This window comes from Lutra lutra, chromosome 9, assembly GCF_902655055.1.
Source record: "Lutra lutra chromosome 9, mLutLut1.2, whole genome shotgun sequence".
Classification (NCBI taxonomy): Eukaryota; Metazoa; Chordata; class Mammalia; order Carnivora; family Mustelidae; genus Lutra; species Lutra lutra.
In genome coordinates this window covers 39,912,197-39,929,974 of record NC_062286.1, presented here as the reverse complement: position 1 = coordinate 39,929,974, position 17,778 = coordinate 39,912,197, and the positions used below count along the sequence as shown (strand labels likewise).

Here is a 17,778-nt window from a genome sequence, read left to right as displayed (position 1 = left end):
GCTTGCATTGGGAAGGAGGGCAATGAAAACTACATACACACACCTGTCAGGACACAGTACACACATCCAGCCAACAGGACAAGGAGTCACCCTTCTTGAGGATCCTTTTGGTTAAACAGATGACAGAAAGCAGAAGTGTGGCTCCACACCACATCTGTGAAGGCTGGGGAACAGCATCCTCGGAGCAGAAGCCTCTTGTGCTGAGTTCCCACATCCCATACGACTGGCTTTTTTTTTCTTGGGGGGGGGGGGGTCTTCTCAGATCTTTTCTGATATTTCCTGTGCTGGACATGCATGTCACTTTCTACATGCTTTTGAATGTAAACAAAGACCTCCTCTCTTTCCAAGGCCAACATATAATTTGAGACTGCAAACACCTTGAAAATTGCACATGACAGTCTACAATGAGACCAAGTGTTAAAGCAGAAATTTATTAAAATCCACTTTATATAGTGTTTTAGGGACAAAAAAGATAGAGTTGATTGCCTGAATGTTGAGAACTCTAATTTCAGACGTGCTTCTGGAGAGACCGATTCCTTTGCCCTTTCCTCCAAAAGAAACTTCTGTCTATATTCCTGAAGATGATGCACTGCGAGAAGACCGATTCCTTTGCCCCCCCCAAAAGATACTTCTATGTATACCCCTGAAAATGATGCATTTATAACCCCACCTCTCAAGGACAAACCCGTTGAGATCCCAAAACCTCGGCAAAGATGGAGAGATATGAGCAGAGAACCTTCTCAGAACGCAGTGCTCGTTCAGAGGTGTAGTGCAAGAGACACATAAAATGGTGGCCGCTTCAGAGGAGTGTGCCGGCTCCTGGCAGGCGGGCAGGGAAGGAGCGCGAGGGCCCAGCGGGGCGACCCCTAGCTGCGGAGTGTGGCCAGCCGGGACTGCATGGCCTCCAGGGCCTCCTCCTCCTCCTCGTCTTCTGATGCTGCCATGGCTCCTGGAGGTTCCGGCTCTGGAAGGGCGTCGGTCACTTTACTAGGTGCTTTGCCCAACGCCCCTGAAGAGAAATAGCAAATCAATTAACCAAGTATCCTTTTAAAGTGGTCCTTCATCCTCTCCGCCTTTCATGCCTGGACAAGCGAGGCCAATAAGAAACAAAAAAGGGGCAGTGAACGAGCTGTTTGTATGGGGTTTTGCTCATGACAAACATGCAAACACCAGCTTGTCAGGAGACCAAGGTTACAATAACTGAGGATTCTGAGTTTTAGAATTTTGGTTCTGACACTCTTGGATGAAAATCCTAAACACCAAATACTTAATTTTCAAGATTCATGAAGATGTTAAATGTCTCTCAGTAAAGCTAAATGGTTTCTAAACCTCCACAAAAATGTTTTCCTGGAGCAACTAGTCTTTCTCCCAACAATTTCAAAAAGAAAGAAATAATTAATTTTAAAACATAAAAATTAAATGTCACCAATTTTTTATTAAACCTAAGTCCCAAAATCCAGAAGTAAAAATGAAGTTTAAAACCTCATTAACAATCTTTCAGAGATAACTACTACTATTCCAGACTTCTTCTATAGACCTGTTTTTCACACCAGAGTATGTATCATAATAAACAAGACTGTTCTTACACATTGTACTGTGAACATCTTTCCATGTCAATGAATGTGTTTCTGCATTACCACAGCTATAAAGTATTCCATTCAAACAGATACAATACAGTTTAACCAATACTCTATTATTAGGCACTTAACTGGTTTCAAAGTTTTCAGTATGATAAATAATGCTCCTATAGATGTCCTTGAATTTAAATCTTTCATGCACATCCTTAATTATAGAATAAACTCCTGGAAATCAATTTGTTAGATCCAGGGCTTTTGACAGCTACTGCCAAACTGCTTTCAAGAAAGTCTTACCAACTTAAGCTCCCAATGGCAGTGTTGTGAGAGCACTGTTTCTCCTTACCATTTGAAAACTCTAGGAATTTTTAAAAAATCTTGGTGTTTTTAAAAAATGGTTATGGATATTGTGCTTCTTTTTCAAATACTAATTTTATGATCTAAAAAGTGTAGACATAAGAGAGTCCTAAAAAAAAAGCTACTAGATAACTTAGTGACTGCAAGAATGAGCACAGAAGGAGGGGAGAAAGGAAGAATCTCAAGGCTATACCTGCTGTGATTTCAAAAAGAATTTTGTCAATTTCCATTTCTGCTGCTTCTTCCATTTCTTCCTGATCATCCATGCTTTCAAAAGTATCCTCTAACATTTCTTCTATGATACCAGCCTAAAGGCAGAAAAAAATCACATCATTTCCCTCAATAGGTCAATCTGGTCCCCAGGGACTCCTCTGTGGGTCCAGTTCCACCCGAGCTGTAGTGTCTCCAAGTCCAGACCACCCTTCTGAAGGCTAACACCAAGACAGATGGCCACAGGGAAAAAACGATGCTCTCTCCCTCTCTGAAAAAAGGCAAAGGCCACAGGGAAACTGTTCTCCATATTCAGCACCAGGACTGGGAGTGAGGGGTCTCTCAGCAGAGCCTCGTAGTAACCCAGACTGTAATTAGACAGACTTGGGAAGAACCTGCTGAAAATGAGTGTGCTCTGAGCTCTCTTGGGAAGCATGTGCCCTAGGGCACCTGGGTGGCTCAGTTGGTTAAGCGTCTACCTTGGGCTCAAGTCCTGATCCCAGGGTCCTGAGATTGAGCCCGGCACTGGGCTCTCTGCTCACTGGGGAGCCTGCTTCTCCCTCTCCATCTGTCACTGCCCCTGCTTATGCTATCCCTCTCTCTCTCTCTGTCAAATAAATAAAATCTTAAAAGAAAAATGAAAGAAAATGGAGTGGAGTCTTCGTAGACTCTATGATAACAAGTACTAAGAGTAGAGCAGCGTTCCATGGAACCCTGAAAAGGCCTAAAGAGTACTTCAGCATGTCTAGGTTACAGCTGCTGGTACAGGCAGTCCAAGGGGAGTCTGGCAAGGATCAATCGGTTCACCAAAGACTGACTCCATTCCTGAGAGAATAAGACAAGGTTTCTGGACCCAACAAGGTCACTCCCAGACTCTACTGGAAGACTCAGTCTGGCAGCCTGAAGCCAATCACTCATCCTCCTTTGTTCTCGAGGTAGCATGGCGCCACCACCGGGCAAAAGAAAACCATTCTCGAGCACTGCCCAACACAGAACGGACCCACAGCCTTCCTTGCCGAGCAATGTCCTCGGCTCCCAAGTGAGACCATACTGTTTTTTGTTTGGTTTTGAAGCAAAAGGTCCTAAGAGCACCCTCTAATGAAAGAGGCCCCTGGTATCCCCGGGCAGAAGAGATAGGAAGGGATGAGAAGCAGAGGGAAAGTATGGGTTCAGGCTTCTGAGAAGTGGCCAGACAGAAAAATCCTAATTCCTTTGCCATTTGCAAGAGCTGAGCCCCTTTGCTTTGTACCTTGATCCAGAGACTTATGGAGTAGAGGGTCCCTTGTGGCAGCTCTGGCCTTGGCAGGGCACGGTGCTGTGCTCATGGACCATGCCAATGACAGCAGATGTAAAGAAAGCCCTTTCTCCTGCCTTTCTGCTGCCAGACCATTCTTACTGACATGAATCAGACTAATAACCATGTTCTACCCATTCTTAGATCCTTTCCTCCCAACCTAAATGAACAAATCAACAAATGCAGAGGTGGAGGCCTGGTACCTGAAGGAATGGATGTCAGCTTGGTGTTGGAGGCTACTGTGCAGGAGGTTCAGGACGTGCTCCCTAACCGGCTGACAGAGCCTACTGGAGTCTTGACTGTAACAGCCTTCCACATCCCGGAGGCAGACGTCATTCAGTCATTTATTCACTTATTCTATCTGCAACCATTTATCAAATGCCTGCTCTGTGCCACACAACAGGCCAGGGTCTGGGAACAAACGGGATGACTAACATCACGTCCCTGCCCTCAAAGAGCTGGGCTCCTACCAAAGGCTTCAGTTTGTACTTGAGGATGGAGCCTGGAATGGGTATCACATGCAGGTTTTCCTCCCAATCTGTATTACTTTCAGCATTCAGAAACCGTTGGGCGCCTGGGTGGCTCAGTTGTTAAGCGTCTGCCTTCAGCTCAGGCTCAGGTAATGACCCCGGGGTCCTGAGATCGAGCCCCACATCGGGCTTCCTGCTCAACGGGGGGCCTGCTTCTCCCTCTACCACCCCCACTGCTTTGTTCCCTCTCTCGCCGCGTATCTCTCTCAAATAAACAAATAAAATCTTAAGAAAAAAAAAAAAAAAAGGAAGAAACCATTGTGGAAAAGACCCTGGATTCTAAAAGGGGCTTCCCCTCAGATCCTGGTGGCTGAATGAGTGGCCTGAAGTCATTCTAAGACTTCTCTGTAGAACTTTTTATCCAGTTCTACATGGACAGTCATCACAACTTGGGAAAAAAGATCCACACACCACTTTGAAAGGACACACACTCCTGACCCCATTTCCTCCTCCCTATTACTTACTGCCCATGCACTTCTGGTTGCAAAGACCTAGGTTCTGGGCATTATTATATGTTGTCATTCCATCAATTTTCTCCCATTCCTCTCTCCCATGCCCTAGAGCTCCGCACAGATTTCAATTCATAAATGAAATTCCCAAGGAAGAAGAAAAGAAATTTTTCTACATAAGCTAATATATAAGAATCTGAGGTATCCAATGTTGGAGCTCAGGTCACAAGTCCAAAGTGAGAAACACATCTGTCTGAGGAACTTACTATCACCACTTGTGACACAGCTCAGGCAATAAGGTCAGACGTGTGTGCTCCAACCCCAGATCTGTCATTACTACCAAAGTCACTTAGGTAAATTACCTGGCAATCTGAAGACTTGATTTCCTCCTGTGTAAAATGGGGTAAAAATAAAAAAAAAAATAGCTTCCTCACAGGGTCACTAGGAGGACTCTCTAGGACCACATGTGTGATATACCACTGGCTGGCGGGGGGCTCAGTACCGATGTTCTCCTGAGCCTTGTCCCTGTCTGAAGGCCACCCATAGAAGTCCTTTTTAGGCCTTGATCCTACGACACTGGCAATACGACCCAGACTCTGCCATGGTCAACTCAAACAGTTTCAACCAGCATTAAGAGCTGCTCCTCTGTCTTCAAAATCCTTTCCGTCTGGCAACAGTGGTCTATCCATTCCTGCCCACTCCTGGCCCTAGCCCCCTACCATCCGCTGGGAGTAACTGCTAGGAATGGGATGCAGGAGTGGCCCCAGTCACCTTCATCATCTCTTTGGATAGCTCCCTCATGGTGGCCTGGATTTCTGGGATCTTCACGAGACTCTGCATGGCCTTCATCACTTCTGTGCTCTTCTGCAGGGAACCAGCCACTCGCAAAACCGCTGGGGGAAAAGTAACAGGATTCTTTAACAAAATGTGACACAGGACTGGTACAAAGAGTAACAGTTATAAGGTATTCTAATAGAACAGCAACAGGTGGACTCCCAAAGCTATTTACGAACCTACAGACTACATTACTCTGCTAGCTGACCAAGAGACTGACTTTTCCGAATTGTATCTGACTTTGGCTACAACAGGTACACATTCTCTGAGCATGCACACAGACTACAGAGTGGCCTGAAGGCATGCACCTGATCTTTAAGGAAGAAGTTAGCTAGAAATGACTGTTGACACCCAAGACAAGTTACCTACAGGAGGAACAGCCACACTGAAAAATTCAACACTTTAGGCTACCCAACCGGTGCTCCTCATACACCAGCCAATGGACAGCGGCTGCTCTGAGGGAAACTGGTCACTGGTCCTCAGGAAAATCAGAGAAATACAGGACAAGATCTATAGTGAGTCCATATATCACAATACGGTGGTTACTGTTCCTTGTTAAGGAGACATTTTTGGAAGTCTGATCATATCCATTCTATATGTTCTATCTAAGAAATCACAAACACAGCAGCCGATCATCCCTCTGCCCTGCCCCCCGGCCACACACACATCTGCAATGTGTCCAAATAGAGATCTCGCACCCCGCCAAAGCTGTTCTTGACTTTCATGAGACTTAAAGTTCTGAGCTATTCAACAACTGCTTTCACATCTAAGGGAAGACAAGAGGCAAGGAAATGAGTGACTGCGGAAATGACTCACACGCAATTTTACGGTTCTTTCAAAGGAGCAAGGAAGCTTGCTAGTTGGAGAATACTTCATCCCCTTCACATGAGCATGAAGAAGTAAAATACTGACCTACTTATTGAGATTACAGCAGAAATATCAAGAATCTGTATGGCAGAAATAATAAATTATATATGCCATTATAACGATACAAGAAAGTTCTAAAATATTAGTTACAATTCATTATTGTAAAAAGGTAAGTGATGGGAAGAAGGGCAGAAATGAAGCTGATTCCATACAGTTCTTTCTGAACTATCATGTTTGATGTCCACACAGGCCCAAGTTTTATCCTAACCTGGATCCTAAGTCTATGCCAGAGAGTGTGCTTGAACATGACATGTGTTCAATATTTTATTGAGCTGAATTAGTAAAAACAAATAAAATGATGGGAGACAGAAAAAAAAATGGTGCGACTGAAGTGTTAAAATACTAAAACATTAGTACTTTGAAAAAGGTATAAACTTCTGATTGTCAAAAAAGGGAAGAGTCAATATAGTGGGGACAAGAGGAAGCAAAAATAAACCTAGAAATAAAATTCCAAAAAATTTAATTTGATAATCAGGAGTGTGGCAAGTGGATTTTTTTGTTTTTTTTTTTAGATTTTATTTATTTATTTGACAGAGAGAGATCACAGTAGACAGAGGCAGGCAGAGTGAGAGAGAGGGAAGCAGGCTCCCCGCCGAGCAGAGAGCCCGATGCGGGACTCGATCCCAGGATCCTGAGATCATGACCTGAGCCGAAGGCAGCGGCTTAACCCACTGAGCCACCCAGGCGTCCCGGCAAGTGGATTTTTTAAAAGGCCAAAAATAAATGTATGTGCACTGTATAATGAAAACTCAAAATAAAGAAGATTACATATACAGAGAAAAATAAAAGACTAGACTCTGATGTAGTTTCTATGTTCCACAAGGAAAGAAGCATGTGAAGCAGATAAAAATTATAAAACTGGTCACCCCTACAAGAGAAGGAGAAGACAGGCTACAAGCTGGAAAAAAGTATTTGCAAAAGGCTTATCTGAGAAAGGACTATTATCCAAAGTATGCAAAGAACTCTTAAAACTCAATAATAAAATGAACAACTCAATTAAAAATGGGCAAAGACCTAAACAGATACCTCACCAAGATCTACAGATAGCAAGGGAAAAAAAACCAAAAAAGCAAAAAAAACAAAAACAAAAACAAAAACAAAAAACCACCAAAACCCACATGAAAATATAATCAACATGTCACTAAGGAACTGCAAATTAAAACAAAGAGATACCATACACATGTACTGAAATTGTCAAAATCCAGAACACTAACAACACTCAATGCTGGCAAGGATGCTGAACTATAAGAACTCTACTTCATTTCTGGTGGGAATGCAAAATGGTTGTACGCTACTTTGGAAGATAATATGGCAATTTCTTACAAAATTAGACATATTCTTACTGTATGATCTAATAACTGTACTCCTGGGTATTTACCCAAATGAGCTGAAATGTAGGTCTACACCTACACACCTACAGATTAGCAGCTTTCTTCCTAACTGCCAAAACTTAGAAGCAACCAAAATGTTGCTTGAAAGTTAGCAATAAAAAAAAAAAAAAAAAAAAAAAAGTGAACAGAAACAGATAGTGTGGTACATACAGACATTGGAATATTCACTACTAAAAAGAACTCCCACTAACTAGCCACTAGCCACTAACAAATGAATGGGACTTACTTCCATGCATATTACTAAATTAAAGAAGCCAATCTAAAAGGCTTACACACTGTATGATTATAACCATATGCCATTATGGAAAAGGCAAAAACTAGGGAGGCAGTAAAAGGACCAGTGGTTGCCAGGGGTTATGGAGGAGAAAGGGTGTGTGAACAGGCAGAACACGGAACATGTCTCGCTACATACATTTCACAAAAAAGGATCTCTGGGGCACCTGGGTGTCTCAGTCAGTTAAGCTGCAAGGCATGGAGCCTGCTTAAGATTTTCTCTCCCCCTACCCCCTCTACTCTCCGACCCCGCGCACAACTGCTCTTTCTCTAAAGAAAAAAAAAAAAAAAACAAAAAACAAAACTACAAAAGGTTAAAACAACACAGAACACATTAATAAGTTAGTATTATAAAAACCAGCTGGCATTTAAAATTAGATCAAAGTCACACAGAAATAAGCATTTCCTGGTTACAGCTCTTTCTGCTAGCTCCTCCCCAGCCCACTGCCAGGCCCTCCTGTTGCTCTGCAGAGTTCCAGGCTCCTCCCGCATGCTCCTCCCTCAACGTGCAGTGCAGGGCCTTGCGAGCAGCTCTCTAGAGTGGGGTCAATGACCATCAAATCTTCTCACTATGGTACCATTCTGGTAATTCATGTTTGCCCAAGGGACAAGATGTTTTATGTGAAGTAGATTCGTGATTTTACTCCCAGTGCCTAACATTGTGCCTGACATGCTAACACTCAAATATGTGTTGAAAAAGCAACAAATGAACTCAGAAGACAAGGAAAACTATCATATTCAAATTTGACTTTGGGGGGGGGGGCGTGTCTGGGTGGCTCAGTCGTTAAGCATCTGCCTTCAGCTCAGGTCATGATCCCAAGGTCCTCGGATCGAGCCCCACATCGGGCTGCCTACTCAGCGAGGCACCTGCTTTTCTATCTCTCCCACTCCTGCTTGTGTTCCCTCTCTCTCTCTGTCAAATAAATAAAATCTTTAAAAAAAATTGACTTTAAAAAAATGTTAAACAGCGTCATGTCTTAATAGCAAACACACTGGTAGTTAAATAAGACTCAAGTGCACCTACATATAACGACATATTTAAGTAAAAAATGTGGCTTTCCTTTCTTGTACTTATCATTAAAATTCAAGAACTTTTTTTTTTTTTTACAGAAAATCAATTTCATACGGCAAAAGGGGAGGGACTATAAGTAACTAGTTCTCCCCAAATTTTCAATTAGACATAGAATGGCTACATATTGGTGACAATAACAGACCAAATGAGAAAGAAATTAAAACCCAGAAATAAACGTAAGAAACAAACAAAAAAAAGCATTTAAAACCCAGAAACAGGCAGCCGTCACATGGAGCTGGCCCTCACTGGGACCCCAGCCGCCGTGCTCCTCCCCACGGACCCCCGGGCGCCCAGCGCCGGTGCAGCGGCTAGTTCGCACTCGCGGAGCCGATCGCTGCGGTGCGGCCGGCGATGCTTCCAGTCGTTACCCGACGACCACCGTGTTTAAGCCGCCGCGGGGGGCACCCGGCTTTTGCATGCTGCCTCGTCTCTGCGGCCCAGGGCGGCAGGGCCCTCGCTGGCTGCTCGTCGCCGGACCCCCCGCTCGCTCAGCGTGTGTCAGGCCGGCACGGAGCAGCTCAGAAGACAGAGTAACAGTTCACTTTGTAAACCGTGCCAGCAAGACATTAACAGCCAAAGGAAAAGTTGGTGACTCTCTACTGGACGTGGTGAGGGAAAATAATCTAGATATTGATGGTTCTGGTACATGTGAGGGAACCCTGGCTTGCTCCACCTGTCACCTCATCTTTGAAGAGCACATACTGGAGAAATTAGAAGCAGTCACTGATGAGAATGGCATGCTCGATCTGGCACGCAGATTAACAGATCTCGACCGGGCTGCCAAGTCTATTTGACGAAGGCTATGGACAACAGGACAGTTGGGAGTTCCTGATGCTGTGGCCGATGCCTGACAAGCCGTGCATGTGGGCAAGAACTGCTAAGCTAGAATAAACTGGAATATTTTCACGAAATTTTACCTGTTTTTATAATTCTTATTTCTTAATGTAATTACATGAGAACATGGGTGAAGGGGTTTATTATTATGATTAGCTTTACCACTTTAATTGACCTTACATAACTACTGCATTTTGTGTTCTAAAAGTATGCAATCTTTATTTTGGTCAACTTATAAAAAGCAAATCAAATATTAGAAAATACTTAATATTATAGAACCTTACATATTTTACCTTAGGCTTAACAACTTTAGCAAGATATTTTCACCTAAACCTTATGCCTAATTACATGTAAGTTAGGTTTAAAAAGGTATTATTTTTCGGGGCACCTGGGTGGCTCAGTGGGTTAGGCCTCTGCCTTCGGCTTGGGTTATCTCAGGGTCTTGGGATCGAGCCCCGCGTCGGGCTCTCTGCTCAGCAGGGAGCCTGCTTCCTCCTCTCTGTCTGCCTCTCTGCCTACTTGCGATCTCTGTCAAATAAATAAAATCTTAAAACAAAAATTAAAAAAAAAAAAGTATTATTTTTCCCTGTTAGATGTATGTGAAGGCAGAGATCAAAAATGGCTTGTCTAGAGCCATAGAACAAATTAGAAAATGTGTATTAGAACCCGTATCTTATTACAAGTTATGTGTTCAGACTGAAACTAGAGAAATTATGAGTATCTTATTAATAGCAATAATGGACAAAACTAATCACTCAGTAAACTGCTTTATTTCAAAGACTATTACTGCCCTCTCAATAAAGATTTCAGAATTTTGATCCAGTGCTTGGGGCGGGGGGGGGGAGGGACAGGGACAGAAATAAACATAAAACACAACAACAACAAAAAGCATTTAACACCCAAGAATAAACACTAAAAAATTAAAGAATTTAAAGGGTTAACCTTTTAGCAGTTCACTGTGGAAATTTCCAACATACACAAAAGGAGAGAAGTGTCATTTCACCAAAGAGGAGATATGGCTGGCAAGTAAGCACATGAAAAAATGTTGCTACTCATCAGCCACAAGGGAAATGCAAAGTAAAACCATGATCAGCTCCACACACCCATTGGAAGAGCCAAAATAAAAAATAGTGACACTACCAAATGTTGTGAAGGATGCAGAAAAACTGGATCACTCATACACTGGCATGTGGGAATTTAAAATGTACCAGCACACTGGGTAACAGTCTGACAGTTCCTTATATACAACCACAAACCCAGCAATTGTCCATCTATTAAGAGAAAAGATGTATGTTCTTGCAAAAACCTGTATACTTGTAGAGCAGCTTTATTCAACATAGCTGATAGCTGGAAACAACCCAGAAGTCCTTCAACAGGTAAATGGTAAAACTGTGGCACATCCATACCATGGAATACTATGCAGCAATAAAAAAGGAATGAACTGCTGATACATGCAAATCCTGGGTTAATTTCCAGAGAATAAAACTGAGTGGGGAAAAAAACAAAACAAAACACAATCCCAAGAGGTTACATACTGATTCCATTTATATAACATTCCTGAAATGACAGAACTATAAAATGGAGAACAGATCAGTGGTTGCCGGAGATGGGCAGGGAGGGAGATGCCAGAGATCGGTGGGTAGGTGTGGTTATAAAAGGACAATATGAGGGATCCTTGTAGAGATGGAAACTGAAAACATTCTTCAGCTTGACTATATCAATGCCAATATCCTGGTTGGGATATTGTACTATAATTTTGTAAAACGTTATCATTTGGGGGAAAATTGGCAAAGAGTACACAGAATCTCCATGTATTACTTCTCATAACTGCATGTATGTAAATCTATAATTATGTCAAAATAAAAATCTTAACTAAAAATCTTCAGAAAACAATAAGGTAGGGGTGCCTGGGTGGCTCAGTCTGTTAAGCATCTGCCCTTGGCTGAGGGTCCTGGGATGGAGTCCCGTATCAGGCTCCCTGCTCAGTGGGGAGTCTGCTTCTCCCTCTCCCTCTATCCCTGCTCGTTCTCTCCCTCTCTCTCAAATAAGTAAAACATTAAAAAAGAATATATAAAAATAAAGCAGTAATGTATTCCCATGCCTGCCTGCTAAAAAAGATATTATACACACAAAAATACAAGTTCTGCTATGAATACTACTAAGACAATAAACAAAGACAGAAACAAAAGTAGCTAAATACAGGCTTCACTTCATAATCAGCAATGCAAAGACTAATGCAGATATCCTGAAAAGAATTTGACACCAGTAATAAAAACAACAAAAGCACAAAACTCTAGGTATCATGGGTTCTTGTGGAAATTACAGTTAAACTTAAAAAAACAGAAAAGGAAATTTAAGTATCAAAAATGGCATGAACACCAAAATGCTGCAGTTCCTTGATATCGAGGGCCCAGGGGAGGAAGACACTCACCAACTGAACTGACAGTGTTTTTTTTTTTTTTTTTTTTTTAAAGATTTTATTTATTTATTTGACAGAGAGAAATCACAAGTAGGCAGAGAGGCAGGCAGAGAGAGAGGAGGAAGCAGGCTCCCCGCTGAGCAGAAAGCCCGATGCGGGGCTCGAACCCAGGACCTGGGATCATGACCTGAGCCGAAGGCAGCGGCTTAACCCACTGAGCCACCCAGGTGCCCCCTGACAGTGGTTTTTAAAAGACAATTCAACTATGACAATCACAAACAGAACGAATACAATTTTGAGAAAATATGGAATCTTACAATATTTCACAATAACATGTGAAAGCGCAGAGAAGTGACAAAAATACTCAAGCCTCAAAAATAAGTATCTTTGAAGAGAATAAGATACTTCTTCCTTATAATAAGGTTCAGAAAAAGAGTTAAAAGATAAATGATTTACAAGAAACATCTGATACGTAAGAAATAAAGAACAGAAAGATAAAAATTAAAAAGGAGACAATAAACATCCTATAACATGGGGAACTTAACCAAAGGCTGTAAAAGAGAATTATAGTCATTAAAAATTGTTGGAACCATGCACATTTGGGAAACTTTCAAAATTAAAGTTTATTTATAATTTATGTTACCACTTGAAAAAATAATTTGAAACAGTTTACCAAAAAGACATTGCATTAGCAGGTATGATAAAATACAGAAGTGGGGCTCCTCAGTGGCTTAGTCCACTAAGCACCTGCTTTCGGCTCAGGTCGTGATCCCAGGGTCCTGGGATCAAGCCCCACGTTGGGCTCTCTGCTCAGCAGGGAGTCTGCTTCCCCCTTTTCTCCCCACTTGTGCTCTCTCTCGGTACCCCTGTTGCTATCTCTCTTTCTCAAAAAAGTAAATAAAATCTTAAAAAAAATAAATAGAAAAGTTAAAAAGGGTGAGTTGATTCCACAAATGTAGGCCTAAGTTTCTCAACAATGGCACGATGAATGGTTTGGGCTGGACAGTTCTGCTGCGGGCGTCTGTTCTGTACATTCACAGTGTTCAGCAGCATCCCTGGCTTCCCCCCACGGCATGCCATTACCATCACCCCCCCCCCGGCCCTCTCCAGTTGTGACAGGCAAAAATGTCTCCAAACACTGCCAAATGTCCCCTGAAGGGCATAACCGCCCTCTGCTTGGGATCACTGACTTGGACTGGTAGAGTTACTGTAACTGAGAATAAATTTACCTTTAGCATCTCGACAGCTGAGGCAAAGAGGTTAACAGTGTTCTGAGCCTCGGTAAGGACACTCAGTGGTCGCAGCATTGTTTCACTAGGGAAGATCATTTTTTTCCAGCACTGGGTTCTAACAGAAATCTCATACCCCAATCTTTACTGATTATACCAGTAATTGTACAGAAGTTATAGAAATAGTCTTCGTTTAGCTGTATCTTATCCACTAAAAAACAAGCAAAAGAATATTGTGCAAACACAGCTCAGGAAAGGCATTTCTGTGGGCAGCAAAGCTGAGAGGGGTGAAAATGTGGCTTTTTGATGATCCAGCTTCCTACAGATGGGACCTTAAAAATTCGAGGACAACTATGTCATGTCACTCGCTTAATGTCAATTATACGTTCTTGTACGCTTACAGCTCCGTAGAAGTACTCCTATCAACTATAACTAAAATTAAAAAGAAAACAAACAAAATCAATCAATTTGTTAGGGAGGTAATTTTTATCCTTTTAAAAACTTCTACTAATACTGTATTTTGTTTGTGCAAAGGAAAAATATTTCATTTGAAAAAGACCATTTGTTCTACAGATTTTGGATTTGTGAAAGTTTTAAAGGAAAACATTTAAAACCACTGAATAAACACATGGACAACACATAATACAGATACATATTTATTTTAGAAGATTATTATTGTTCAGCAAATCTTATAGAAATTGAGTTTTAATCTTGTATATGCTAGATCATATAAACATTAAATGCCAAATAAAGGGAAAAGTCTATGTGTTCCTATGTGTTTATTTATGGGGTTAGATTTGGAGACATGGGTAAGAAATACGTATGCAGGCATATCTATTACTATATTATCCATTGTATGTAATACATATAATTTTATGTTTATGTACATAAGAACAGTATGCCCTTATATTACGGGTCATTTATATATAAAATGACACACTACTAGAGTAAAGAAAACAAATTGCCTGAAAGTTCAAATGACACTGTGATAGTAGTTACTGGTGGAGAAGAGGGCTGAGGCCAAAACAAGGGAATTGGTGAACACTTACTTTTTATTTTCTATATTTATGTAGTACTTTTTTTTATACAGTAAGCCTGCATAACTTTTAATTAAACATTTCTGATTGACTATCAGTTTAAATTTCACAAACACTGTGTTTTACCTCAAAGATCCATACTTGGCAAACTCGCTTTCAAGTGCTCCAATCAAAGCAAGAAAACAAAACAGAGAGGCCACAGAAGGAAACCGTAACAGGTCCCTAGGTGGAGGGGCTGCCCTAGGCTGACCCTCTCTTTTCACTGTCTTTGTTGCTCCTCTGGTCACTCTGCCCCAACTACCCACGGGCTCAGAACTCCCATTTCCACGATGGCTCCGCATCCAGGCCTGGCCCACCTTTACTCTGTGACAAAATATGCATAACATAAAACTTACTGTTTTCATCATTTTTAAGTGTCACATTCACACTGTTGTGCAACCATCACCACCGTCTCTAGATCTTTTTTCATCTTCCCAAACTGAAATTCTGTCTCCATTAAACTCTCAATGTCTCATTTCCCCTCTTTCCAATGCCCGGCAAACACCACTGTACTTTCTGTCTTTACAGATCTGACTGTTCTAGGTACCTCCTCCCGCAAGTGACATATAGTTGCTACCTATCCTTTGGTGACAGGCCTATTATACTTCGCATAACGCCTTCAGGGTTCATTCACAGTGTAACAGCACGTCAGTATTTCCTTCCTTTTTAACTGAAGGTTGAATGATATTCTGCTGTGTGTACACACATTTTGTTTATCCATTCATCCTTCAATGGACACTCAGATTACCTTAAACTTTTGCCTCCTGTCAATAATGTGACTATGAACATGAATGTACAAATATCTGAGTCCCTGCTTTCAATTCTTTTAGGTGTATACCCAGAGCTGGAATTTCTCGATCACAAGGCAATTGTCTTTCCTGCCCCACCTCCGAACCTCTCTCTTAATTTACTCCCCTAATTAAAACATACTCATCATCTGTCTTATTCTGCAAGAAGATGCTGTCAGAAAGTGATCACTTGGAAACCATCTAATCATGACAGTGTATTAATAGCTGACAAGGTTTAACGTATTACCCCTCCCAGGCACATCTGCATTTTAACCAAAGAACATCTTAAGGAAAATGACTTCATCAAATGTTGGCTTTTCAAAGCAGCAGTAGGCAGAGGGCGGAAGGGGGGCGGACATCAAGGGCAAGACCCTAATATCTCAGGAACTCTCGGTACATTATTTATGATTTTCTCTTTTCTCATTCTAAAATGTAGACTCCTCCCTCTTCCCTCCTGCCTTGTCTTGATGCCACCTTCAGTACCTTCTCTGCTGTATTTATTAATTTGCCAACAGGAACTTCCTACTACAGACCCTGGCAACAACCCTCCCTGGGAGTTCCTCTCACCAGGCACTGTGCTTAGGTGCTGGGAAGCAGGGGGATCCTGCTGGGGTCATTCTGGACAGCCCCAAACAGAATCTCCATTTTCTCTTTAGAGCCTCTTCCCTCCCCTTGGTTTCCAGTGTCTTTTAATGGCCCTGCATTCTTCCCAGGTTCAAGGGCTTAGAGCATTTCCAGCTCATTTACACCTTCGCCACGGCCATTTACTCTGCATCCAGACTAGGCCTTCCCAGCGTCCTCTCTTCACTGGGAGCCGTCAGACTGAGCCACTCAGGCCCTGCCCGCTGCAGCAGCTAGAGCCACCACCGGCCCCACCCACCGCCACCATTCCACGGGGCCAGATCCCCACAGCACTGCCCTCTGTCCTCGCAGGGGGCCACGGCGCTCCACTGCCTATGAGATGAAGGACAGCTCCTCAGATTAACTTATAAAACTGACTCCAAGTTACCTTTGGAGCTTTACCTCCCACTGCCCCCCTTAAGGTGCTCTCGTCAAACGGAATCAAGTGCTGTTTGCTGAATACAGCCCGAAACGTTCACCTGTGCCTTGGTACACCCTAACCGGTCAACACAGAGGACTCCGATTCTCCCCAAGATACTCTTCCTCTGAACTCCCCTTGCATATCACCTGTGCCATCACCACCGCCGTCTAAACCGGAGCTTGCCTCTGAAAACCCTAACAGCTATAAAAACTGTCTTCACCTTCCTGCTCAGCCTCTCTGACCACCCCTCCCCCTTGCTCTCAGGCACCCCAACCTTCCAGAACTTCCTTCAGTGCTTAATTGCACAGTTTTGGCCCCGGGGCTTTCTGGCAGTCTGGTTGGACCCTTCCCCAACCCTTGCCACCCACTTCCTTCTTCAGGTATCATCAGTCCCTGAAAGGAGCCATCCGTGACTGCAGTTCCCTTTTACAAGTCCCCTGGTGCTTACTGCTAATTTGCAGGACATTTACTTACTTCTTAAATTTATTATTTATTATGTATTTTTATTTTTGTTAAATTTATCTGATTATTTGTCTTCCACCCCATACTCTAGAGGGCAATGACTGTGCCTGTAATGTTGATTAATTCATCCCCTGTGCCCAGCAATATATCTGGCACATAAGACGGGCTAAAAAAATGCATCAAATGCATTGTCATTTTGTTCTTTGTAGCTTAGTCTATCTGCCTGAGAAGACCAGGGAAGGTCCTCACGCAGTCTACACCACTCAATCTAGCCTCCCCACCCTTTTCTCCCTCTCTCTTTCTTCCTAAAAAAAAAAAAAAAAAAAAAAAGGAGAAAAAGGGAAGAAGGGGGTCATGGGAAGGAGCTCTGAGAAACACAGTTCAAGGAACACTAGAATATTTCAGAAAGAAGACAATCAGTATGGGGAACAAATTATGTTTATGAAGTAAAAACAGGAGGATTTAAAAAAAATAGAGAACTCTTTTCTGTAAACAAAATTAAAACAGCCAAAATAAAGAATTCAAGAAAAGAAATGGAAAATAAAGTTGAGGAAATTTCTCAGAAAGGAAAATGCAGTGACAAAATTGATGACAGCTGATATTCTGAACCTACATATAAAGCAATCACCCTGCGCCAGGCATGAATAAGCCTCACACCCACCCTATGAGGAAGGTGCTATTCTGATTTTCAAAATGGAAAACAGGAAAAGTAAGAAATTTAAGAATCAGTCTGGGAAATCTGACAACTAAAATCTTTTGCTTCCAGAAAGAAACAGAAAATACAATGGCAAGGAAATAATCACATGAACACATCCAAGAACTAAGAGAACAGGGAATAGAAGGGACAGAACCCCTGTCTTAGGAAGCCATGTGGAAATATTCCCAGATGAAAGTGTTCGAGGTCTTGGGCTCCCAGGGGAAAATGCAGGGAGGAGGGGTGGGTGCAGCTGAGGTGCACCAGCCAAGATTTCTGTGCGGGCATGACAACTGTGACACACCCACAAAGACAGAAGTGGA

The 17,778-nt window shown here is 42.4% G+C and overlaps 1 protein-coding gene across 2 annotated transcripts in view; it reads right to left on the bottom strand.

The window, feature by feature from the left end:
* Positions 1-410: 410 nt before the first annotated feature.
* The window catches only part of CHMP3 (charged multivesicular body protein 3), a 65,210-nt gene continuing 47,842 nt past the window's right edge, over positions 411-17,778 (bottom strand). For both annotated transcript variants that reach the window (XM_047744202.1, XM_047744201.1), the window contains 3 exons: positions 5,186-5,307; positions 2,125-2,239; positions 411-1,009 (listed from right to left, as the gene is read on the bottom strand). In XM_047744202.1, coding sequence (XP_047600158.1) covers positions 867-1,009; positions 2,125-2,239; positions 5,186-5,307 — 380 coding nt within the window. In that variant the 3' untranslated portion in view covers positions 411-866. The remainder of the gene's footprint in view (positions 1,010-2,124; positions 2,240-5,185; positions 5,308-17,778) is intronic.